General features: G+C 39.1%; 1 protein-coding gene and 1 pseudogene across 1 annotated transcript; both read left to right on the plus strand.

Annotated features, from left to right (window-relative positions):
* Nucleotides 1-2,485: 2,485 nt before the first annotated feature.
* LOC149009287 (uncharacterized) lies at nt 2,486-3,167 on the plus strand (annotated as a pseudogene).
* A 3,697-nt stretch (nt 3,168-6,864) lies between these two features.
* Nucleotides 6,865-7,533, plus strand: LOC149009288 (2S seed storage albumin protein-like). Its single transcript, XM_089161066.1, has 2 exons — nt 6,865-7,016; nt 7,122-7,533. The coding sequence occupies exons 1-2, from the start codon at nt 6,865-6,867 to the stop codon at nt 7,531-7,533; spliced, it is 564 nt and encodes a 187-aa protein (XP_089017192.1).
* Nucleotides 7,534-23,650: the final 16,117 nt, after the last annotated feature.

Genomic DNA, 23,650 nt, shown 5'->3' on the forward strand with positions numbered 1-23,650 from the left:
GAAAACTAAATCAGCAACAGGCACGCCCTAATCCGACTTATGGATTAGGTTAATTACCCTAATGATGGCAGACACAACTTGGCGGCTGTCACTTATCATTATTGAAGGGATAATCATTGGATAACCGTGAGGTTATCTCAGGAGTCCTCTACTAGTTCAAACTAGAAGAAGTCTATCGCTCAACGGATCTAATTGTTAGGATCCAACGACTATCCGAAGAAGGCTCAAATGCATCCAACGAAGAAGATTCGAAGGTACACTCTATATAAACCTTACTTACCTACAAGGTAAGGAGGACTCAGATCCATATACACACTGGTAGATGTAAACTATCAGAGACTTACGATCTAGATCACTTTCCCAATTTTTCAGTCCTTAGCTCTGTGCGTCTAACAGAGCCGTTTGTGATTAAGTTCATCAACTGACTTAGCCTTCGGAGGTGGACTCCCGACCCCAGCGGTCGGGCCACATCTGACGCTTTCGTTTTGCAGGTCATCACAAGGAGATCTAAGGGCTGAGCAGATTTTGGATGCATCACTCTCTAATTTATTCCAAAGCTCTTAATGATAATTGAGAATACCATAAAAATGCTGGTGAAAAATGCAGAACCAATGATTAGTTTTATTTTACATAAAAATTTGCAAAAGAAAATATAAACCAAATTTAAGCCATTATTAATTATTTTAAAAGGTTCCCAGGAAAAGTTTGAAATTCAATTTAAAACATTGAATTATTTGTGAAGCTGAAAAGCCTATCATCCAGAATTTCTCATCTAATTATGTTTATCTTAGGTTATTTGTTTTTTTTTTTTTTTTTTTTTTGTAATAGAACTGCATTCATAAAAAAAAACTACCGAGAAGAACAACCTGGAGGTAAGAAATCCACCAGCCAGGGAGAGGAAACGGGTCAAACAGTCAAACTCGGCCCTAATCGGGCCCTCCTAGCCAAGGTGTCTGCTAAAGCATTAGACACTCCTAAAATAAAAAGAAAATTACAAACATCAATATCCTAACATAGCCTTAAAATATCTCTTAAATAAGATTAACATCCCAATCTAAAACCAAATTGATGCCATTTAAGAAATGGATAATCGATTGATTATCAAAACATATTTGAATGCATCTATATCCACTTCGAATTGCATCCTGAAGAGCATCATGAAGGCACAAAGCTTCACCCATTAAAGAAGATGAAATCTTTTTTGGATCCGAAACAGCATACAACAGACTTCCACTTGGAGAAAGAAAAGCATAACCAAGGCTTCTAAAAGAAATGTTTTACCTCAAACCCATGGCTTCTCTCTCCTTTTCTCAAATCTCTCTCATCAATTTAGTTTTAAAAAAAATCATCAAAATCTTTATAAATATATTTAGATTTTCTTTGTCTTCCAGAGTTTCTATACATCGGTTAGAGTTGTTATTGACATGTGAGATATATATATATATCATACTACTATAATAAAAGCATGTACTCTATCTTTTTCGCAAATCTTTTTCAGTCCTTTTCTGCCCTTAGAATTTTTATATATACCAATAATGTTGTACTATTTGTTATGTCTTTAGTTATTTTTGCAAGGATAATTTGGATATTGTAATCATGAATTATTATGAATTTATCCTTAATTTTAATCTAGATTTCTCTCTTGACCTCTTTCAATCTCTCTCAAACTCTGTCGCTCTATCCCTCTGCCTCTCGAACTCTCACTGAATCTCTCTCTAAATCACCATTATCTCTCACGAGCTCTCTCAATCTCAGTCTCTCGCTCTCTATATCCCTCTCCTCTCGAACTCACTCTGAATCCCTCTCGATCTCTACCTCTCTCAATCTCAGTCTCTCACTCTCCTTCAATATTTCCAGCAAAGTTTAATTTTCTCAATCATTTCTCCTCACGAGTTGTTCTAATGCTCAACTGTTACTTAGGGTTTCTTCTCATTCTTTGGCTTCTTTCAGTGATAATTGATATATTTCGGTGATCTCTTTTCAGGCAGTGTTTGATGACAAGGGTTGTTATTGATCTCAGAAGATCAGAATGATCAATTTCTTAGGGATTCCAGTTCGTATCTTCAAGAGGTAGGCGGAAACCAATCTCTTCTATTTATTTATCTTTGTTGTTTCTCCTCTTTTTGTCGTATAATAATAACCTCGGGGTGGTTGTATACCGGAGTAACAATCTTCGGTTTTTTTTTTTTTTTTTGGTTGGTTGGTTAGAGGTGGTTTCAATACTTTGAATTGCTCGATCGATCTCTCAATCTATCTATCGATTTCTCTTAATCTGTCTCTCGATCTCTCACTCTTAAAACCAACGGAAGCAAACAGCAGAGTTGAAGGTGAAGTGCCGCCAAACCAAATGGCTAAACCTCTTCAAAGAGTTGCGAGGAGAGCTTAAGTTCGACTGTTGTAGTTGGATTAAGAAAAACCGATACAAGCTCGCCTCATGGCTGCGCGTGTGGTTTTAAGACTTGAAAAGTCTCTGATGTGCTAAGAGAAGAGACGCTTTGCGATGTCCACTTCGATTTTGCGAGTTTTCTAACTTCCAACCTAAAAATCTCATGCCTCGTTCTATTCGCCCAACTACTCTTACTCTATTGTTAATAACACTCTAAATCCAAATCTCTCTTTCACTTCACTAATTGCCTCTTCTTCTCTGATCCATCGTCGTCGAATCTCTGTCTCCGTTTCTTCGTCTGCCATGGAAGCTACTGCCTTCTCCAGTTCCCTGTCATCTTCAAATTCGATTCTTAATCGGAGATCTCTCAACCATGGCTTCTTAGCTCATCCACCTGCTTTCTCTCAAGGAACCAACTTCTTGCCTCGAATCTCCGTTGCCAACTTCCAGATCTCGTGTTGCCTCCTCCGTTGCATCCAAACACAGGAGTAACTTCATCACTTGCTGCTCCACAAACGGCGCAGAGGATATAGACAAGGAAATAATCATCAAAAAGAGATATCCTACATTCCCAACCGTTATGGATATTAACCAGATTCGCGAGATTTTGCCGCACAGATTTCCGTTTCTTCTGGTAGATAGAGTGATCGAATACAAACCTGGGGTCTCAGCTGTCGCCATAAAGAATGTAACTATCAATGATAACTTTTTCCCCGGACATTTCCTTGAGAGACCCATTATGCCCGGTGTTCTCATGATTGAGAGTTTTTCTGGCAACTAGCGTTGGGCATTGTAGAGCCTTATTTCAACTTTATTCAAAGACAATTGTTGCAGGTTTAATTGGATATATTAACAATTATATTGGTTGACCATGTAAATGTTACAGGAGATTCGAAAATTAGCTTCACATTTCATGTCTATAGTTTTTCTTCATGTAAAACATGAACATGATCAGCATTGTAAACTATATAGCTCAGGATTCCAGTTCGTATCTTCAAGAGGTAGGCGAAACCAATCTCTTCTATTTATTTATCTTTGTTGTTTCTCCTCTTTTTGTCGTATAATAATAAGCTCGGGGTGGTTGTATACCGGAGTAATAATCTTCGGTTTTTTTTTTTTTTTTGTTAGAGGCGGTTTCAATACTTTGAATTGCTCGATCGATCTCTCAATCTGTCTCTCGATTTCTCTCATTATTAAACTGTTCGATTGATCTCTCGATCTCTCTCAATGTCTCTCATTATTAAACTGTTCGATCGCTCTCTCAATCTGTCTCTTAAAATTTTTTGAACTCGCATTCTCAATGTCATTTACTTTTCTGTTTAGTTACACTCCAATCATGTTATTTATTAAGTTCCATTTCTATATCATGCAATAACAATGAGTTCATTATGGTTATTTTGTGCTACTTTTCATTCTTATTTGGGTACTTATATTGGAAAGATTTTTTTTCCAATATGTTTCCTCTATAAGTCAAAATCTGTATTTATCTTTAGAGCTAGCTTAGTGTATTGTTTCATGTTACGGTATTGAATTAGTTGTGGGTTGACCTACTAATGTTTATTACACAGATACGAGTATTTGTCTAAAGGCAGCTTCTGTCCCAATTGGGTCTTCAACTTTTAGGTTTCAAGTTTGAGACTAGAGGTTGAACTTCAAGAGTAATGAATCTTTTTCATTCACATTGGTTTCAACTGAAAGGAATTGGTGGCTATTTAATGCCCAATGATTAGGATTAGAAAAAACATCTGTGATCTAGAATCGCATGTCAAGATTGACTCAAATAAGAGAGGTTTTAGCAATATGGTTGGGATGGTTCATGTGGAGCAGTTTGGTCAAATGGTTTATGATAGTTGTTAACTGTTTCAATGCAACTTGTCCTTCCAACTTTCAAATTTGAGGGTATGGCTGTCGCCAAATTACTAACTTGCAAACAAATGAGATTTTATTATATCAAAAGAATAAAAAGTAAGATTTTATAATTTCAAAAAAAAAAAATGAATGTATAGATTAATAAGTAAAATCAAAATAGGCTAATATAATTTCTAATTATGGAAAATAAATTAAGAGAATAACATAGAGATATAAAGAGTATGAACTAGATCTTCTACTTATAACTTGACTAGCATCTCATCAATTGTCTTGGAAACTCATCAAATTTGGCGGCACCTAGAAATAGCAAGCATAGAACTTCAATTTGACAATATCACGGTATAGTATGATCTAATGTTTTTTTTAGAACCTTGCAACAATACAAGAAAATATCAATTTTTCATGCACTAGCAATATAGCTTTGGATAGATAAAAGACTTGTAAATCACATGTTTAACTTGATGTTCTTTAGCTCAAATTGGTAGAGCATTTGGAATATAAGTGTGTTCCAAAGATGGTGGATTGAATCCACCAAGCCCTTTTTAATCAAATTTTCGTAGTGAAATTAATTATGTTCATCATAATCCATATAATTTCAAAATTCATGTTTTCTCTTTCTCTAGCTTCCCATTCTTTTATTTTTCTACTTTTTTATAACTCTTGGTTATATGGTTCACAAGAAAAAGTGGAAGCTTTTGTTCTCTTGACATCTCTATTGTATGGTTAAATATTATAAAACTACGCACCTTTAAATGAATTGTAAAGTATAATATTTATCTTTTGGTAGGCTTTGAATATATTGTTAGCATTCTACTAAATTTTGATTTATAAAAAACTAAATTTTTTTTTTGATTGATTTGCTCCAAAATAAATATTTTATAAGTGTCATTTGTGTATTTTTAAGTCGATGAAGCCCTTAACTATGGCTATGGGGAAGTGTAATGATAGGTTTGGAGGTGATGTTCAAGGATTGGACTTACTAATATTCAAGATGAATCTAAATGTTCAAGTTACGAAATTTTGTATTTTTAATATTTAGGATATCTAACTAAAGAATTAAGTTAATTAAATAGCTTTTCAAAAAGAATCAGTTGACAAAATCATGGTAGCGAACAATTTTCTAAAATGATTTGGGTTCATATGACAAAATATTGATATCAATTTCAAATAACCAAAATACTAAATTCAATACAAAGAAGAACAAAACCCTAAGGTTTGATAATACTTTTTTTTTAATGCCGAATAAAGCCATCAAATCATGTTTCATTCGATTTTTAAAAAGAACTTATGTCCTTAGCATTAATTCGTTCAATTATGGCCCAACAATATTCGCTACTCATATAGTTTCTATCAAATTAGGAGAAATGCGGAAAATCCATGTGCATTTGCACGTAAATGTTCTAACTAGTATATATATATATAGATATATATAAATCCTTATCAGTTCATAATCCTTCCATCTATGTCTTTCATTTCTCTTTTCCATCAAGATAAAGAATAGTACACCATACTTCTGTCCATACTTCTGTCACCGCCAAATTAAAATCATCCTCCACCAAGAACGATCAAAATCTACTAACAACGATGATCATGACATGTCTACAACAAATGTTGTTCTACCTCATGCAAGAAGATTTTCATACTTAATTTCTCTTGACATCAATAGCAATTTTACCGCTAGCCGAATAGTGTCTTCAAGTCCTTATTGTTAAATTTTCAAAGATAAGCCTTAGAACATCATTACCATAGTTCCATCATTCAAACTGCCATATAAAAATAGTGGAAGCTAGCCATCATTGAACTCTCCCACAAACTCATTTAAACCACACGAGAGAGAAATAAAACTATTTTCAAAGCATCTAGGTTCAAGAAACCCTAGGCAAAGTTGGAGAAGAAGCTCAACAACTTCACATCTATTATCATAGCCTAAAATTAGTACCTAAATATGCTTCTCATATTTTATTTTTAAAATTAAAAAATTAATATAAAAATTATTAGTGTTTATTTTAATTTATTTTTGAAAATATTCTCTTGATACCACTCAAAAATAACACCTATTTTTAGGGGCCCCTAGTGCACATAGAACTTTACTAGTACTTGTAAAAATTACAAATGATAGTATAACAATTAAACTATAATACTGGAGACATTACTAATTTTCCCTAATTAATATAAAAAATCTTTACTTTTTTAATAACTCAAAACTCCTGAAACAAAAACATAAATAGGCATTGTCGCATTGGTAAGGAAAGTAGAGTGAAGCAGGTGGCGTCTTACTCAGCCAGACTTGTGTCATATGTGCATGCCATGAATGTCTCTCTAGCAGATCTGAAGTTATTCGCACAAGAGAACACATGGAACCACATAACCCTTTATTTGCCCAGCACACTAATTGGGAGTACAATTGTCCCGCGAATACGCAGCTGCCCATATATGAATCAGTCCACCAAAACCACGACGTCCTCTTCGCTTTTCCTCCACTTGTTTGCCATGCAAACCCTAAAAACCTCCTATAAATATTTCTTCTCTAGCAGATCTCCCTGCTCATCAAAGTGAAGAAATCCAGTTTCAACTACTGAACATTAAGAATTGACTAGCAGGAAAGAAGAATGGGTCGACTTGCGATCATAGGTGTTGTTCTGGTGGCCTTAATGGTCATGGCAGAAGCCACGGTTTTCGTTGACACTGAGGAAGAGCTAGATAATCGATACAGCAGCCAGGGGCAGTGCCGTCAGGAGTTGAGTCGCCAGCGCCTGCACAGGTTTCCTTCTTGTTCAGAATTTACCTTAAAATCTTGGGTTTGAATTTGGAATTGGAATCTGACTCCCTCGTTGTTTTGTTTCTGTTGTTAATTTTGTGCATGAAGTTGCCAGCGACACCTGCAGAGAGGTGGACGAGGACGAGGAATTGGAGATCTGATTCTTAGGCGTGGATCCGAAGAAGAGCAGTCCCTGGAGCACTGCTGCAGAGAGCTGAGGCAAGTGAATGAAAGGTGCAGGTGTCAGGCCATCGAGAGAGCACTGGAACGGGCTCAGGAAGAGAGAGGAGGAAGATCCCAGGATTACGATAGACAAAGAGACAGGGACTTCGATGAACAGGACAGGCAAGGTAGATTCGACGAGGATAGGCGTGGAAGTTCACAAGACTATGATAGGCGTGGAAGCTACTCTGGTGGTCAGAGCCAGCAGAGGGAGCAGATGGTTCGAAGGGCTCAGAATCTGCCCCAGATCTGCCGCTTGAACAGGCCCCAGTACTGCCAGATTAGGGAGCGCTACTGAGCTTTCCCAAGTTTTGGTTGAAGTACCTTAAGAACTAGTAGTTCTTAGAAGACGAATAATGGAGAGAGGGGGGTTAAAGGCGAAGTTGTAAAAAAGCACATTATCGTGCTTTCACTGCTTTGTACGCTTTATTAAAAGCTAATGCACTTGCCCACTTTTATCGATCGAAGTTCTACCTTCTAGATTACGATTTCGAGATCGTCTTTCACATTTGATATGGCTACAGAGAGAGAGGATTAATCATTGAGTTCTTTCTCAGCGCGGTGCATCAAGAAGATTCTTTTTCCCATTATGACTCTGGCTGAAACCGATCTACCTAATAAACTAAGTTTAGGAAATACGTATGACACTGTAATTCATTTCCTTGCAATTCCCTACTCAACAATCTTAAGAGAGGTTCTTAGGACATTACCATGTGGCATTTAAGTAATCCTTCCACGTCAATTTTTCGTTTCTATTTTCAATACTATCGGTGGACTTGAGAGGGTTCATGTCATGCAGCTAGCAGAACTGGTCAATGTCATGCAGCTAGCAGAACTGGTCAAGTGATCCGTAGGAATAGTTTTATTTTCTTTCCATTTAGTTGTATTTAGAATATGGGCAGCTATGAGGGGAAGAAAGCTTTAGGAATTCTAACAAATGGAAAAGGCAACAGAAGTTTGCCTAAGACATGGATGGAATGGAATTCGACCGCCACTTTGGTTCCAATTGAAAGAAGAAATTAGGAAGTGATGCCTCATTTGGTTGAGTCGCGCCTAGTATTTACTCCCAGGAGGCTAGCTACCCATCTCCATATTTCACGCAACAAGTTATGAAGAAATGATTTATATCCTCATTCCCCCTTAGACAAAGACCATTTAATCTTGGAACAGCTAATTAAGTATTATTTGTTTTTATGTTTTTAATAGAAATATACTTAATTTATTAGGCCACTTCTGGTTAGTTACCCAATGTATCAGTCATAACCAATTTATCAATTAGTTTTTATTTATTAATTTTTAATATTATCTTTTCATATTAATAAAAAAATATTATTATTGAATGATATTTTTTATGAGAGGAAGACGAAGAAACGAAAAACAATTCTAAGCATAAGATTTTTCATTCAAGATTTCATTTGTGATCAAATTATGTCAAGTTAGGTGAGCATGATTTTCCTTTTTCATGCAAACGAACTTGCATTTTGTGATTGCTTTCACAAATTATGTGTATAGTTTAGGGGTTATTCATGGCAAATTTGAGCAGTGCAGATTTTCTCTACTATAACTGTTTTTTTTCAGTCTGGAGATTTCAAATATCTAAAGATTTCAAATCTATAAATTTCAAATCTATGGAGTTATAATTTATAAAATTAGATGTTTGGTTGTGGAAGACGGATTCACCAAAAACTATTTGGGCATGTTTTTGTGAAGGCAAGTCTGATCCGATTACACCATAAGATGCTGGATTCATAGTTTTAGGGAGGTGACTTGATTTCATCAGGGATTTTACAACCAAAGGGATAGATTCGAGTGAATGACAAATTGAAATCTTGGACGTAACTATACAGGCCCTAAAATCATTGGGGGAGTTGAAGCATTTTCATAAATGTAGTTGAGTTAACCCATATGCAGTCTAGGGTAATGTGCTGTTAATGTGCTTGTGTTACTCTTTCCGCAATTTCATCTAGTAGTGCTTCTACCTTAGAGCCAAAATTGTAAGTATTCATCTTTCTATACACAAGTATGCTATTATGGACCAAAAAAGTATCCCATCTCCAACTGCTTAATTAGTCCTGGTGGTTGAAAGCGTGCAACCATTAGAATAGGATTAGTAATATAATTTCAAATATCAGTCTGCAAATTTATGGAATTAATATATAAATGTGGTTGTGAGTCAATTGTGTCTAGAGTTCTTAGGGAGTTGTCTTCCAAAACTGTGGTGGGGGATAGTTTAAGGGCTGAAATCCAATATTGTCTTCCAAAACCGTCTCTCTTTTTTTTTTGGGGGGGAGGGGGAGTTAAATAATTGTTGATTGCAAGCCTTCCAAATGTAATAGAATGTAATTGATAGGACTGAAAAATATAAATTCACAAAAGGGGGTGTTTCATTGGAGATCTATACTCCAATTTATGCAAACTTCAAGTAAGGAAGTGAATGAAGCTCTTCAGTTTTGTATAAAAATAAAAATAAAATAAAAAATAAAAAAAGATATTTTGCCATCTTTTTTTGAGAAGAAGAGCTTGATTATGAGTTTCACATGGTAAATTCCCCGTCCACCAAAATGAAGAGGGATAAATAGGAGGGATTTCTTTATTGCTGGTGTTTTATTGGGAGATTTAGTATTACCTTTCCAAAACTGGTACATGATGTTGTCTAGCTTTTGACAAATAGATTTGGGAAGTTTTAAGCAGCCCATAAGATTGTAGGAATAGAAGATAATATAGATTTGATTGGAATTCCAGGTGCTGATCAAACTTTAACGTTGGTTAGAGATGCAACCCAACTTTTGATATTTGCAACTAGTTGCTTTCAATTTTTCGGGTAAAAATGCATGCAACCTATGTTGTAGCTATATTTCTTTCAATTCACATCCTCTGTAATTAAAGGTTTTGATCATATTTCTTCTCCTCAATAAGAGGGATTGATTTAAATATTAACATTTCTTTCTCGGTTCCTAAATGTCTTTTAAATTAAAATTTTTAAGTTATCCAAATTATATTCTTGAAGAGTTGTCAACTTCGTGCAATTGGCCAGCAGGAACATGACAATGCATGGTAAGTGAAGCAGGTGGTCTTTCGGATAGTGAACTTTAATTTCTCTCTTCACTGTGGGCATTGTTGTAATTTTCATAGTTTTATTTGAAAATTCAAACAATTTATTTTCCTAAAGGTTGAGTCTTTTCCTAAAAGACACATAAATGGCCAATAGTTGTCTTTGCTAACAAACATGCCTTAAAGGTAGAGGTTTGTTCTTTGGGAGACAACCTTTAGTGGTGTCTCTTACTCTTCTATATAAAGGTGGGAGATGTTTTGTTTATTATCGCACAAAAACGTTTTTGAGAAGCTTTGATTTTCTTTAAATTGTGTCAAGGAAAGTGAATTGGTGAATATAGCTTTATGGATCTCTTAGTCCATCAACTACGGGGTGCACCGTCTATGATGGAGGGATTGACTGATCTTAGGGGTGAAAACACACTTAGACCCGTGTGCACTATTCGGGGCGTTTAAATACCTTAAAGAAAGTGTCGTTACCGACACGTTTCAACTCCATCAATTTTCGTTTATCAAGATGGATGTACGTAACAAAGCTTTCGAAAAGGGTTTTGTTCATGCCATTTGAATCAAGATAAGTTTTCTAATTCTGCTTTATTTGTCTTATATGATTGCCTGTGGTAATATATTGACAACAGGCATGCCATGCGGAGTAGCAGGGATTTTTATTTGTGGCAGCTGCTGCTGGCAGCTGCCGACGGCTGATATTAAGCCACCTCATCAAGTTTTAAGTGAGCGGTTGAGATTTAAACATGAGGGATTTAGGTGTAAATATTGCTTTTTCATTTTACATTTTAAAGAATTAAATTTTGTTAATTTACATTACTAAGTCCCTCTCCTTCACCCGATACCCAAAAACCCTTTCTCTCTCATTTTGTCTTCTCAGTTCTCAGACGGCCGCTGTTTGGGAGCACGACTCCGGCGACACCAGGGTCACTCCGATGATAGTAATCCGTCGTCGGTTTCCGTTGAAGCTATATTTGGTTGCCGTTGAAGCTATATTTGGTCGTCGTCATCGTCGGTTGCCTTTGCGCTGTAAATCTGTGGTGTGGCATGGTGTTGTCGTCCGTCTCTGCCTTCTTCTCCCTTCTCTGTACTGGTGTGGCTGGTGTCGTCGTCCGTCTCTGCCTTCTTCTCCCTTCTCTACTGGTGTGGCGTTTGCGCTGCATTAATTTTGTTTCAATTTTTGAAGGGTTGAGATTCCCATCTCAAGGCCTTCGTAATTTTTCTAACAAGCTGCTATAAGAAAACCAAGAAGAAAAAAACCCTGTGAAGTTCGCGGTGAGCCATCTCGATCATCTGTACTGTATTCACCATTTTCTTTCATCATTCAAATGCAAGATATTATTTGATTGACCATCTTCATTTACTCTTTTTGGTGAGTTTCGGTTGCATCTCTACATTTTTATTTTTTTTTTCTTCTCTTTTCTCTTTTTTGGTTTAAAATTCACTTTTTTTTTTTTTTCCCCCTTTTTCTTTTTTTAATATTGCCCCTGGGGGGAATTTTGGTTGAAATTTTATCATGCTATCTGTTGTAACTAATATATCCATTGCCGGTTTGTACTGGTCAAACCAATCTCAATCGGGTTCAATCGAGATATAAAGCTAAGATGATCGGAGGCGTCCAAAGAGGAGCAATGATCTGATGGCCATGATTTAAAGAGTATTATAAGCGGGAAAACCAGTATAAAAGCGGAGGAAGATCCGTGAGAAGGTAAGTCTCTAGAATCAACCAAAACTCTAAGCTCACTCTGATTGAACTCCATTATTAGCATTCCAAAAGCTCCAGAGAGAGCTCGTGTGAACACCATTGACTCCATGCTGACTAGATCGTCGGAGGCAGAGACGCCGATCAAGACGATCGGCTCCGTTTCTTCTTGTGATTCTGTTTTCTTTCGGGAGTGAGAGGTTGATTGATCAAGGAGCAAACCGGATCGAATCGGATCCGAGGAGTTCGGTGCGAGAAACTTCGGTTCAAGGCGATCGACAAAAGTAGCACCAACATTTGGCGCCGTACGTGGGAATTCAAGTCGGAAACAGAAGCTATGGCTCAATCACCTGAGCGAGAGGGGGAATTACCGATAGAAATGGCGGAAACAAGCCGAGAGGGAGCCAAGGAGAGTAAATCCAAAAAGAAGAGCGAGAGAAGTGGTTCCGATACCGCAAATTCCAGTGGTGATGCAAACTCGACAAAGGCGAGAGAATCTTTGGAAGATCATTCTCCATCTCGTCCAAGCCGATCAGTTTGAAAGGCAAGAGAAACAATTAGCGAGAGACATTGGCGACATCTCGTCCAAAGTTAGATCCAAATCTAATTGCTTTGAGCGGTTTGAGAGCATGCGGCATCAAATCTTTGGAGACACAAAATCTAATGAGAACCTTCATCAAGCGGATCGGAGTACATCCGAGGAGAGAGTTCCGGTTTTGTCGGTTGGAAGATCTCGAACTCTTTCCCGAGCAAAAGCGACTTCTGTCCCAAACTCTCGGGTTCAAAAATCGGGAGGAAGTCGAAGGAGATCATTTTACGAAGGAAGGATCGGGAGAAAGTGCGAGATCCAAACTATATTCCACTAGAGGCGAAGATCGAGAATCGTCCGAGAGATGATCAATTGAGTCATATCTGGAGCAAAAAAAGCGGGAGCGTTGGGAATTGGAGAGATAAGAGAGAAACGGGAAGATCGGGAGATTGCGGATCTGAAGTTTATGGATCGGAAATCAGCAAAAGATTTCGCGTCCTCGATGATCAGATCCAACGATTGGTGAATAAAGATGGCGGAGAAAATACGGGGGAAATAATGAACCGAGAATCCATTTGCTAAAGACATTATGTCGGCACCATTGCCGCGCAATTTTAAACTTCCGACATTCACGATGTACGATGGAAGTCCGAGATCCAATGGAGCACACGGCTCGGTTCAACTCTGTTATGATGCTAGCGAGTAACTACGATATTTTAAAGTGTCGCTCATTTCCATCTTCCCTGAAAGGATCTGCAACAACCTGGTTCTTGACTTATTGCCGGACTCCATTAAGGATTTTAAGGATTTGTCGAAAGTATTCTTGTCAAGATTCCAAAGTAGCATGAAAAGCGACAAAGCTGTTGATAACTTGGCTGCAATCCGCCAAAAATCGGGAGAATCGGTTCGAAATTATATGAAGAGATTCAATCGAGTCAATTCAAATTAAAAATTTGAATGAGGCGGTGGCATATGACGCTATGTTCGGAGGCCTAACGAGATGAACATCTTCCGGAATTCCCGATTATGAATAAACCAGACAAACATAGCGAAATTGACGACTCGTTTATGTCGGTATGCAAATATGAAAGACATCCTCCAAGCAAGAAAAGAAAGCGATAGCGGTGGAGTTAAAAGAAAAGATGAGGGAGTTGTGAAATCTGATCGGAGAGAGATCGGAGAGAACGAAGGAACAGCAAGAGCTTTTCAAGAAATATTCACGATCGTCAATACGAAGGGATATTCCCAAACCATTCCAAGAAAACTACACTCCTCTCAACGTAAGAAGATCGGAAATTCTGATGCAAATTCAGCACCGAGGGATTTATGAAATGGCCATTACCTATGATAGCAAAGGCGGATGAAAGGAATCCGAATAAATTCTGTAGATATCACAAAGATCATGGTCATGATGCGATGACTGCGAGAATTCTAAAATATGAAATTGAGCAGTGATCAACCAAGGAAGATTAGATCGGTATGTTCAAAAAAGAAATGGGGGAAACGAGAAGAAATGTTGCTTGATCAGCCGAGAAGGTGGAACAATCGAACACCGGCAAGAGAAGAACAAGCCAAGGGAGATTTTCGGTATAACTCTCCGAGAGGAAAATACTAAACGACGGGAAAATCGGCGATTCAACGAAGCGGTCCCCCGTCATGACCATCCTGGGAAGTTTGGACTTAAATTCAATTTCAAAATCTAAGGCTCATGCCGGTATGTGAATTCTGTTGAATCTCATGTTATTCCTAGAAGAATCAAAATGATGAAGGAAATAGTCTTCACGGAGGAAGAAATGGAAGGAATTCAAGAACCACACGATGACGCGATTGTGATAGTCATTGAGGTGGCGAACGAGAGATATTCATAGAGTTACGGTAGACACGGGATCATCTGTAGACATCATGTCTTACGAAGCTTTTCAACGATTGAAGTTGGATACGGTCAAGATAAAACCTTGCGGTACAAGACTATTTGGATTTTACTGGAGAGTCTACTTCGGTAGAGGAAGCTGTGGAACTAACGATAACACTTGGAACACATCCACAAACGGTAACTACGGTTACCAAATTTTTGTTAATAAAAAGTCTATCGGCATACAATATAATGCAGGGAGACCAACGTTGAATACTATTGGTGCAATAATTTCGACAAGACATTTGAAAGTCAAATTTCCAACGAGAAAGTGGCATTGGAGAATGCAAATCAGATCGAGAAAACTTCAAGGCAAAGCTACACAACTTTTTTGAAGGATTCGAAAGCACAAGGTAAGGCACTTGCCTTTCTTGTTGAGATTCTGAGATAATAGAGATGAGGAAAAAATTCAAAGAGGTGAACCGGTAGAAAAGCTAGAAAAAATTTGTTTTGATTTGGAGAATCCGAGAAAAAGGGACCATGATAGGAGCTGATCGAACGATCGGGATAAGCAACAATTGAAAGAATTTCTCCGACAAAACGCGAGATGTCTTTGCACAGTCGGCTCAAGACATGCCGGTTTAAGCGGGGAGGTAGCGAGCATTGTTTATGGATAGATAAATCTATCAAACCGATGCATGAGAGACGAAGGAATTTCTCATCGAGAAAAGCATGATGCAATTAAGGTTGAAGTGGACAAACTTAAGAAATGCGAGTTCATTGAGCAAATCGAGTGCCCAAGGTGGTTAGCAAATGTGGTAATGGTGAAAAAACATAATGGAAAATGGCGAATGTGTGTAGGATTACACTGATTTGAACAAGGCATGTCCCAAGGATTGCTATCCTTTGCCACGAATCGATCAGCTAATCGATGCCACATCGAGTCAGCGAGATGTTGAGTTTTATGGATGCTTATTCGGGATATAATCAAATTCTTATGAAAAAGGAGGATCAACCTCACACGGCATTCATGACCAATCGGGAAAGCTATTGTTATAAAGTTATGCCTTTTGGGTTAAAAAATGCTGGTGCAACATACCAAAGGGCAATGAACAAGGCTGTTCGCTGATCAAATTGGAAGAAATATGGAGGTTTATGTAGATGATCTTCTTGTAAAAAGTCAATTTAAATCTGATCATCTCGTCGATCGAGAGAATGCTTTGATGTATTGAGGAGAAATGGAATGAGACTCAATCTGAGAAGTGTGCATTTGGAGTTTCATCTGGTAAATTCCTAGGTTTCATGGTCACACGAGAGGGGCATTGAAGCAAATCCGAGAAAAAATCGGGGCTATCTTAAATATGGCGGCTCCCGGCGATGATGAAGGAAATTCAAAGCTTAACGGGAAGAGTTGCGGCATTAAGTAGATTTATATCCAGATCGGGAGATAAGTGTGCACCATTCTTCAAGGCTTTGAAGAATCTAAATGCACTCAACGAATTCAAATGGTCGGAGGAATTTGTCAAAATTCATTTGAAGAGCTAAAGAGGAGGTTGACCGATCCACCGGTTTTATCTCGACCAAAGCCGGAGAAAGCTTGCGAGATATATCTATCTTCTTCAAAGGCGGCGGTAAGCGCGGTGTTAATCCGGGAGGAAGGTCTTGTCCAAAATCCTATCTACTTTGTAAGCCATACATTGTTAGATGCGAGAATCTAGATATCCGGAATTTGAGAAACAGGCTTTCGCCTTAATAATAGCGACCCGGGAAGCTCCGGCCCTATTTTCAAGCTCATCCAATTATCGTTCTTACTAAGCGGCCTTTAAAGAAAATACTGCATAAACCTGATCGCGGGAAGAATGGTATCATGGGCGGTAGAGTTAACGAGAACATGATATAGATTATAGACCTAGAAGCGCAATAAAGGCACAAGTTTTGGCTGATTTTATTGCTTTGAAAGTATTTCATCACCGAGGAGGAAAAAGATTCTAGTAAGGTATCTTCTATATGGACCTTGCATGTAGATGGGTCAAGTCATTCGCGAGGATCGGGAGGCGGGAGTGATTTTACAAAGTCCGTTCGGATTTGTAATTCAAAATGCACTTCGGTTTAATTTTCATGCTTCAAACAATGAAGCGAGAATATGAAGCTCTTATTGCGGGATTACGACTAGCTAGATCTCTCTGTGTTCAAAGCATCGAAGTAAAAAGTGATTCGAAGCGGGTGGTCGGTCAAGTCACGGGAGCGTATGGTGCGAAAGATGATCGGATGGTCAGCTATCTTAAAAAAGTATCACAATGTAAGGAGTGGTTCACACAGTTCTCGATCACAAGGATATCTCGAAATCAAAACAATGAAGCGATTCTGCGGCAAAATTGGCATCCGCAAAATCTGTTTCTATTCCACAAAGCTGTATATTATGAGGAGCTAGATATTCCGGCATATTCGAGCGAGAGATAATGGAAATTGATGCGAGAGATATCTTGGATGGATCCTATTATGCAATATCTAAAAGATGGTATTCTTCACGAAGATAGAGAAAAGGCGGAGCTGTAAAAAGAAGAGGCTGCCGGTTTATTCTAAAAAATGAGTTATTATATAAAAGGAAGCAGGTTTACGGGCCCTTTGTTGAAGTGTTTGGGACCCTACGATGCTCTTTATGCTCTATCTGAAGTTCATGAAGGAATTTGTGGAAACCACTTAGGTGGGAAAGCTTTGGCATATAAAATTTTAAGACAAGGATTTTATTGGCCACGAATGCAATCTGAGGCAATTGAGTATGTAAAAAGGTGTCATCAATGCCGATTCATGCACCAATTCGAGCCAGCCAGCGAGCAGCTAACATCAATTCTTAATCCTCTCCCATTTGCTATGTGGGGTATGGATTTGTTGGGACCTTTTCCTGTTGCAGCTGGAGGAAAAAAGTTTGTGGTGGCTGCAATCGATTATTTTACGAAATGGGTAGAAGCGAAGCCTTGGCAACAACTACCACGAGTCAAATTGAAAAGTTCTTCGAGAAATCATGTCATATTCAGATATGGCCTACCAAAGATTCTCTTGGTGATCACGGACCACAATTTGACAATGAGAGATTCAAGGAATTACGTGCAGATTATCATATTGAGTGCAAACACTCATCCGTAGCGTATCCTCAATGCAATGGCCAAATTGAGGTAACAAACAGAACACTTTTGCGGGGGATAAAAAAGAGGCGGATGAAGCGCATAGTACGTGGATTGATGAACTACCTCATGTATTATGGGCATATAGGACTACGGTCGAACCCCAACAGGTGAAACACCTTTCGGTGGCGTATGGATCGAAGCATTGGCTCCGGTGGAAGTTATGGTGGGATCAAATAGATATGAAGGATTTGATCCAATAACTAATGAAGAGGGACTACGGGCAAACCTCGAATTTTTAGATGAAGTCGAGAGAAAAGGCCTTATACCGTAATATGGAATATCAAAGGAGAACAACGAGCGTATTATAATGCTCGAATCAAACATAAATCTTTCGAGTAGGAGATTTGGTTTTGAGGAAAAAATCAGCGTCGAGATCCAAGGAATTGTGGAAAGCTTTACGCAAGCGGGAGGGACCATATGTGGTAACAAAAGCGTGAGCAAAAACACATCTTGGCTGAAGGACTCTCATGGAAGTTGTTTGAAACGACCGTGGAATGTAGTTCACCTTAAGAAATATTATCAGTAGAAAGAATTTTCTTGTATTCTTGGAGAATGCATTTTATTAAGCGGGGTCATCCAAAGTTTCTTTCTCGTTATTAAACCAAGGAACATCAATGTGAACCGGTTTCTTCGATCAAGCCATATCAACGCTGATCCGGGGTCATTCCTTCCGAGGATGATCCCGACTTTCAGAGTCGGGCCCAAGTGGCCAGCCTTCCGAGGCCTGGTCATGCTTTCCGAAGCTGATCACGGATCATTCCGTGCCGAGGATGATCCCGACTCTTCGTGAGTTAGGCTCAAGTAGCCAGCCTTCCGGCGTGATTATGCTAGCTGATCCGGATCATTCCGTACCGAGGATGATCCCGACTCTTCGTGAGTTAGGCTCAAGTAGCCGGCCTTCCGAGGCCTGGTCATGCTTTCGAAGCTGATCACGGATCATTCCGTGCCGAGGATGATCCCGACTCTTCGTGAGTTAGGCTCAAGTAGCCAGCCTTCCGAGGCCTAGTCATGCTTTCCGAAGGCTGATCACGGATCATTCCGTACGCACCGGAGGATGATCCCGACTCTTCGTGAGTTAGGCTCGGGTAGCCGAGTCACGCTAAGCTAATCACGGATCATTCCTTTCGCGAGGGTGATCCCGGATTGTTCCTTCCGAGGAATGATCCCGACTTTCGAAGTCGGACCCAAGTGGTCGACCTTCCGAGGCCAGGTTATGCTTTCCGAAGCCGATCATGGATCATTCCGTCCGAGGATGATCCCGACTTTCCGAGTCGGACCCAAGTGGTCAGCCTTCCGAGGCCAGGTTATGCTTTCGAAGCCGATCATGGATCATTCCGTACCGAGGGTGATCCCGACTTTCGAGTCGGACTCCGGTAGCCATCTTTCTAAGGCATCATTTGGGTCGAGTACGACGGAATTAATCGATAAATAACTCAAGGATCGGGTTACATTGAAGTCCGTTAATTAAAGCTCAAAGGTCAGATCAGGTATTAAATCAACATCTCAAGCTATCTGATCAGGTATTAAAAAAATCATTTCAAATACTTTTTCATCAGAGGTATTTTCAGCGGTATATATATAATATAAAAATAATCACAATAGAAGGGGAGGAAGAAAATTTCATTCACATAAAAGATGGACAAGTAAAAAAAAAAGAAAAAAACCCTCATATGCAAAAGAGGTAGGCAAGAAAGAAAAAGGTAAGTCCATAAGGCAAAAAGAGTGTTTTCTTCATATGTGTGATTTTGTAGATGGATCAACATCGTAGCATTATCGGACGGATCAACATCAACGAGCATCATTAGCAGCAATATCTTCATCTCCTTGAGCGGGTAAATTATCATCATCATTATCATCGAACCATGGCGAGAATGATGCGGGCGGGCTGGAGGAGTCACTCATATCATCATCGGAATCATCTTCGATGAACAATCGAAGCTTGGGATGCTTCAAATTCCTAAGATCAAAAAAGGTTCTAGAAGGAGAAACTCTGGAGGTAACAACTTGAAATCTAAACCGGGGTGAGTCTTAAGGATCTACCGAAAAAATTTGGTCGAGAGCAGTCCTTTACCATATTTTTGCAAAACCCTAGGAAAGTCGGATTATCTCCAACTTCCTTTATAGAGGAGGTAACCGAGTTTAAAACTATCGGCTCTCATTTTGTATTCTTCTCTTTTCAATTTCAAACTGTTTCCTCTCTGCCTCTAAGTCTTCATGCGGCAAAGTTTTGAATTTCAAAGTTTCATCCGAGGAGTGCATGAAGGTTTTCTTTCTCCTTAGAAACCAAATTAAAGGAAGCATTGAGATTATCCTTTTCCACTTTGTCATCTCATTTAGCCTTGACTCCAAACCATTATTCTTATCTTCCAAAGTAGACTTCTCCAGTGAGAATTGAGCTGAAGGCTTTCACATGATATTCTTGTGCCAACTCTAAAGCGATATTCAGCTTCTCAATCTCATCAAACTTCTCCTGGAGTTCATTCTTTTCCTTCTCAATGCTTTGTGACCAGACCAAGGCTCAGGTCGACTTTCCTTTAAAATCTTCTCTTTCACCTGTGGCAATTTTGGCCTGTCAAGGGCATCATCCTTTAACATTTTAAGTTGAAAAAGCTCATTCCTATGATTCAAAACGGCTTCTCTCAACATAGAAACTTCTTCTGCAATTCAGCACAATGGTCGAGCAAATTTCATAATCATTATGCAAACTATCAAGATCATTCATCAAATCTATTTCTCTGAACTCAATTCTTTGTTAATTTTCTTTACGAAGATCCCAATTTTCTTCGAAGATCCTGTACCTCATTAACCAATTCGAAGTTCTTCTTGATCAGTTCAACATTTTCTCGAGACAAAGTTTTCTCTCTCTCCAACACTTGAGAAAATGCATTGAAGGCAGCTCCAAAACATCTGTTTATCAATCAATATATATATACATTAAAGACAATATAAATAATCGGATCAAAAGTGAATTAGTTTTAAATAAATAAAAAAAGAAGGAGAGGTCTAATTCTTACCCCCACCCATGAGAATAAAGATCGAGAATCGGACATCCGTGCGGTATTCTTCTTGTCGCGAGGAATTCTGCCTTTTGTACCCCATTCTCTGGCAGCCTCCCAATTACGGCTGGTGTTTGTGTGATTTTCTTTTAAAAACCACTCGGGGTGGAAAGGATTCCCAGAATCAGCATTGCTCATGGTATCATCAACTTTGATCGGGGGCTGGTTGGAGATCAGCTACCCCAAGAATATTCTCGGGATTAACATTCAACTGCGGCATCATTTGAACCGGTCTGCATGATGATATTTTCTTGATCTTCATGAGGGACAATTACCACGAGGGCTTCGGGAGGGACGGGATTATTCTGCTGGGAGAACTACTTCATGAATTCCATGGGAAACATTTTGGTTATTATCCTCCAAAGGAGGAACATCTTCATTACTTCTCTCGGGAGGAGGAACATCTTCATCATTTTTCTCGGGAGGGGGAACATTAGTATGCGGGGGAGCAAGAACATTGGTATACGGAGGAGCAGGAACATCGATATCTGGGACAGCAACATCCAACACGAGGGATGGACAAAGGTAAAACGGAGCGGAAATTTCATTTACACGGTCTTCGGCAACAACATCCAAGGGAGAGACAGGGAACATCAATATTTTCATCACATAGTTGATCGGCTATTTCTTCAATAATACCACCTGCAGCATATGTTAGTATGTCTTCAGCAATTTTCTTCGGATGGTCGGAAGAATAGTCAAATAAATCCTTACCTTGACCTTCGTCCTCAACCATTTTTTACGGGAAGACGAAGTATCATGAGGAATTTCTTCACGTGGATTATCTTCAACAACGGGAACTTTTATGGGGGCGGTATGAATTTCTTTTCTTCTTTTCTTCTTCTTCTTTGAGCCGGATGGGCCACAGTCGGAGAGCTGGACACTGTAGACCTAAGTCTACATCTCGGTGTATTGGAGGTTACGGAGGTCCTCATCTTGGGACCAGGGATTTCACTTGCAACTGTTTTCACAATTTGCACATCAGCATCTTCTCGATGGCACTTTACTGGAGCAGGGGTAGTTTCCTCTTGATCGGGGGAATCTCTCTTAGCAGTTTTCTCTTCGAAGGATGACGGGCGGTATGTTTTCTTTTCTTGGAGGGTTTAATAGCCCTAGAATCGGACTTCTTTTCCTCCGAAACACTTCTCCGTAAGTCGGCAACATTAAGGATGGGACGAGCAATTACTTCGATGGCAAAAATATATGATAATGAGTAAGGATTACAAAAGGATAGAAAGGTATACAACGGTTATTATCTTTACCCGGAAAGAGGCCATGACTAATGAGACCTGCATCCGTCTTCAACTTGGCCGCATCTATGGGAGTTCCGTCGGAATCATTCTCCGGGTTATTCGGTCATATTCGGTAAGCACGGGACGTACTTTTAGAGGAGATAAGGATTCCAAGGAATGAAGACACCATCGAGACCGGAAGTTTGGATTTGGAATAGCGCGAGAAGAAGTATTTTTCCCGCCATTGCTTATTGTCATGGGGAATGGAGGAATCAATGAAAATTTTGGATTCTCTTCCCAGTTCACCCAAAATGCGGGTTCTTCGGCAAAATGAAGATATCCGCGTTCGCGGGATACTTTCAAGGTGTAATAATTTCTGAAGAGATCAACGAGACGGGACACGATTCATCCGAAGAATAAACGCAAAAAAAACGATAAACCAGACCTCCAACTATTTGGAGTAAGGCGAGAAGGACAGACATGATAATAGTCTAACAAAGATTGAACTATGGGAATCAGCGGGATTCTAAAACCTGAATCAAGGTGATCAAGGTAGATGGTGATAACACCGGGATCAAGCGAGTAAGGACGGTCGGAGGAGTCGGGAACCCATACTCTAGCATCGGAAGGAAAATGGTAACTTTCCAAGTAAGAATCCGGGTGGGATTTCTTTATTTTAGTGGGATACCATTCGGGACCGGCATGCTTTGGGTCCATTTTTCTCTCGGACATGTTGACGGGGAGTATAAGGAAGGATGGCTTCGTCATGAGCATATGGGACCGGTTTCCAATCCGAAGGATCATGTTGAGAAGAGGAAGAAGCACCGAGACACATTTTTCATTTGCTCTCTGTTTGAAGGTATATCGGGTTGGGAAGAGATCTTTGATGCTTGAAGGATTGGAAGCGGGATCCATGGCGGAGATAAGCAAGGAAGAAGAAGGAAATTCAAAAGGTAAAATCTGAAAAGGAGTAATAAAGAAGTTAGCGAGATAGGTATGTTGGTGTTCGCGAAGAAGAGCAGTACGGAAAGGAAAAGGCGACGGTTGTGAGATATATATAAAGAATGAGAGAGGATTTCTTGAAAGGAGGGGGAAATACACGATGGTCCAAAATCAATGGTCATTACCTTTCGTAACCGACGCGTGGGATTAATCAGCTAACGCATGAAAAACAATAGTTGAAAAAATGAAGATGATGTGTGAAAAGACAAGGGAACAATATGATGGCAATACATGGGAAAAAGATGAAGTCAGTGATCAGGCGGCGGTAACGCTAAGGAAGTTAAAAAGTTATATTTGAAAATTCAGAAAAGATCTGACAAGACAGTGATTTCAGCCGGTTTTAAGATAATTTGGGGGCTGAATACAGTAATATAATGTCAACCAATACGAAGGACATGATCTCATGAGAGATATAATTATAAGCGATTTTCAAGATAATGATGATATGATGCGGTAACTTGTCATCAAGGTTTTGAAGAAACCGAGAATTACACAGGGAAAAGGCATAATAGTTTGGACAAGAGATCTTGTGTGTTTTTTATGAAAAGGATAAAACCTCCTGACCAGAGTCTCATACAAGCTCGACCTGATCAGCAGGCTTGGGGGCTTATGTTGTAACTAATATATCCATTGCCGGTTTGTACCGGTCAAACCAATCTCAATCGGGTTCAATCGAGATATAAAGCTAAGATGATCGAAGGCGTCCAAAGAGGAGCAATGATCTGATGGCCATGATTTAAAGAGTATTATAAGCGGGAAAACCAGTATAAAAGCGGAGGAAGATCCGTGAGAAGGTAAGT

Source organism: Hakea prostrata, chromosome 7 (genome assembly GCF_041222555.1).
Source record: "Hakea prostrata isolate BN-2017 chromosome 7, UWA_Hpros_2, whole genome shotgun sequence".
NCBI classification, from domain to species: Eukaryota; Viridiplantae; Streptophyta; class Magnoliopsida; order Proteales; family Proteaceae; genus Hakea; species Hakea prostrata.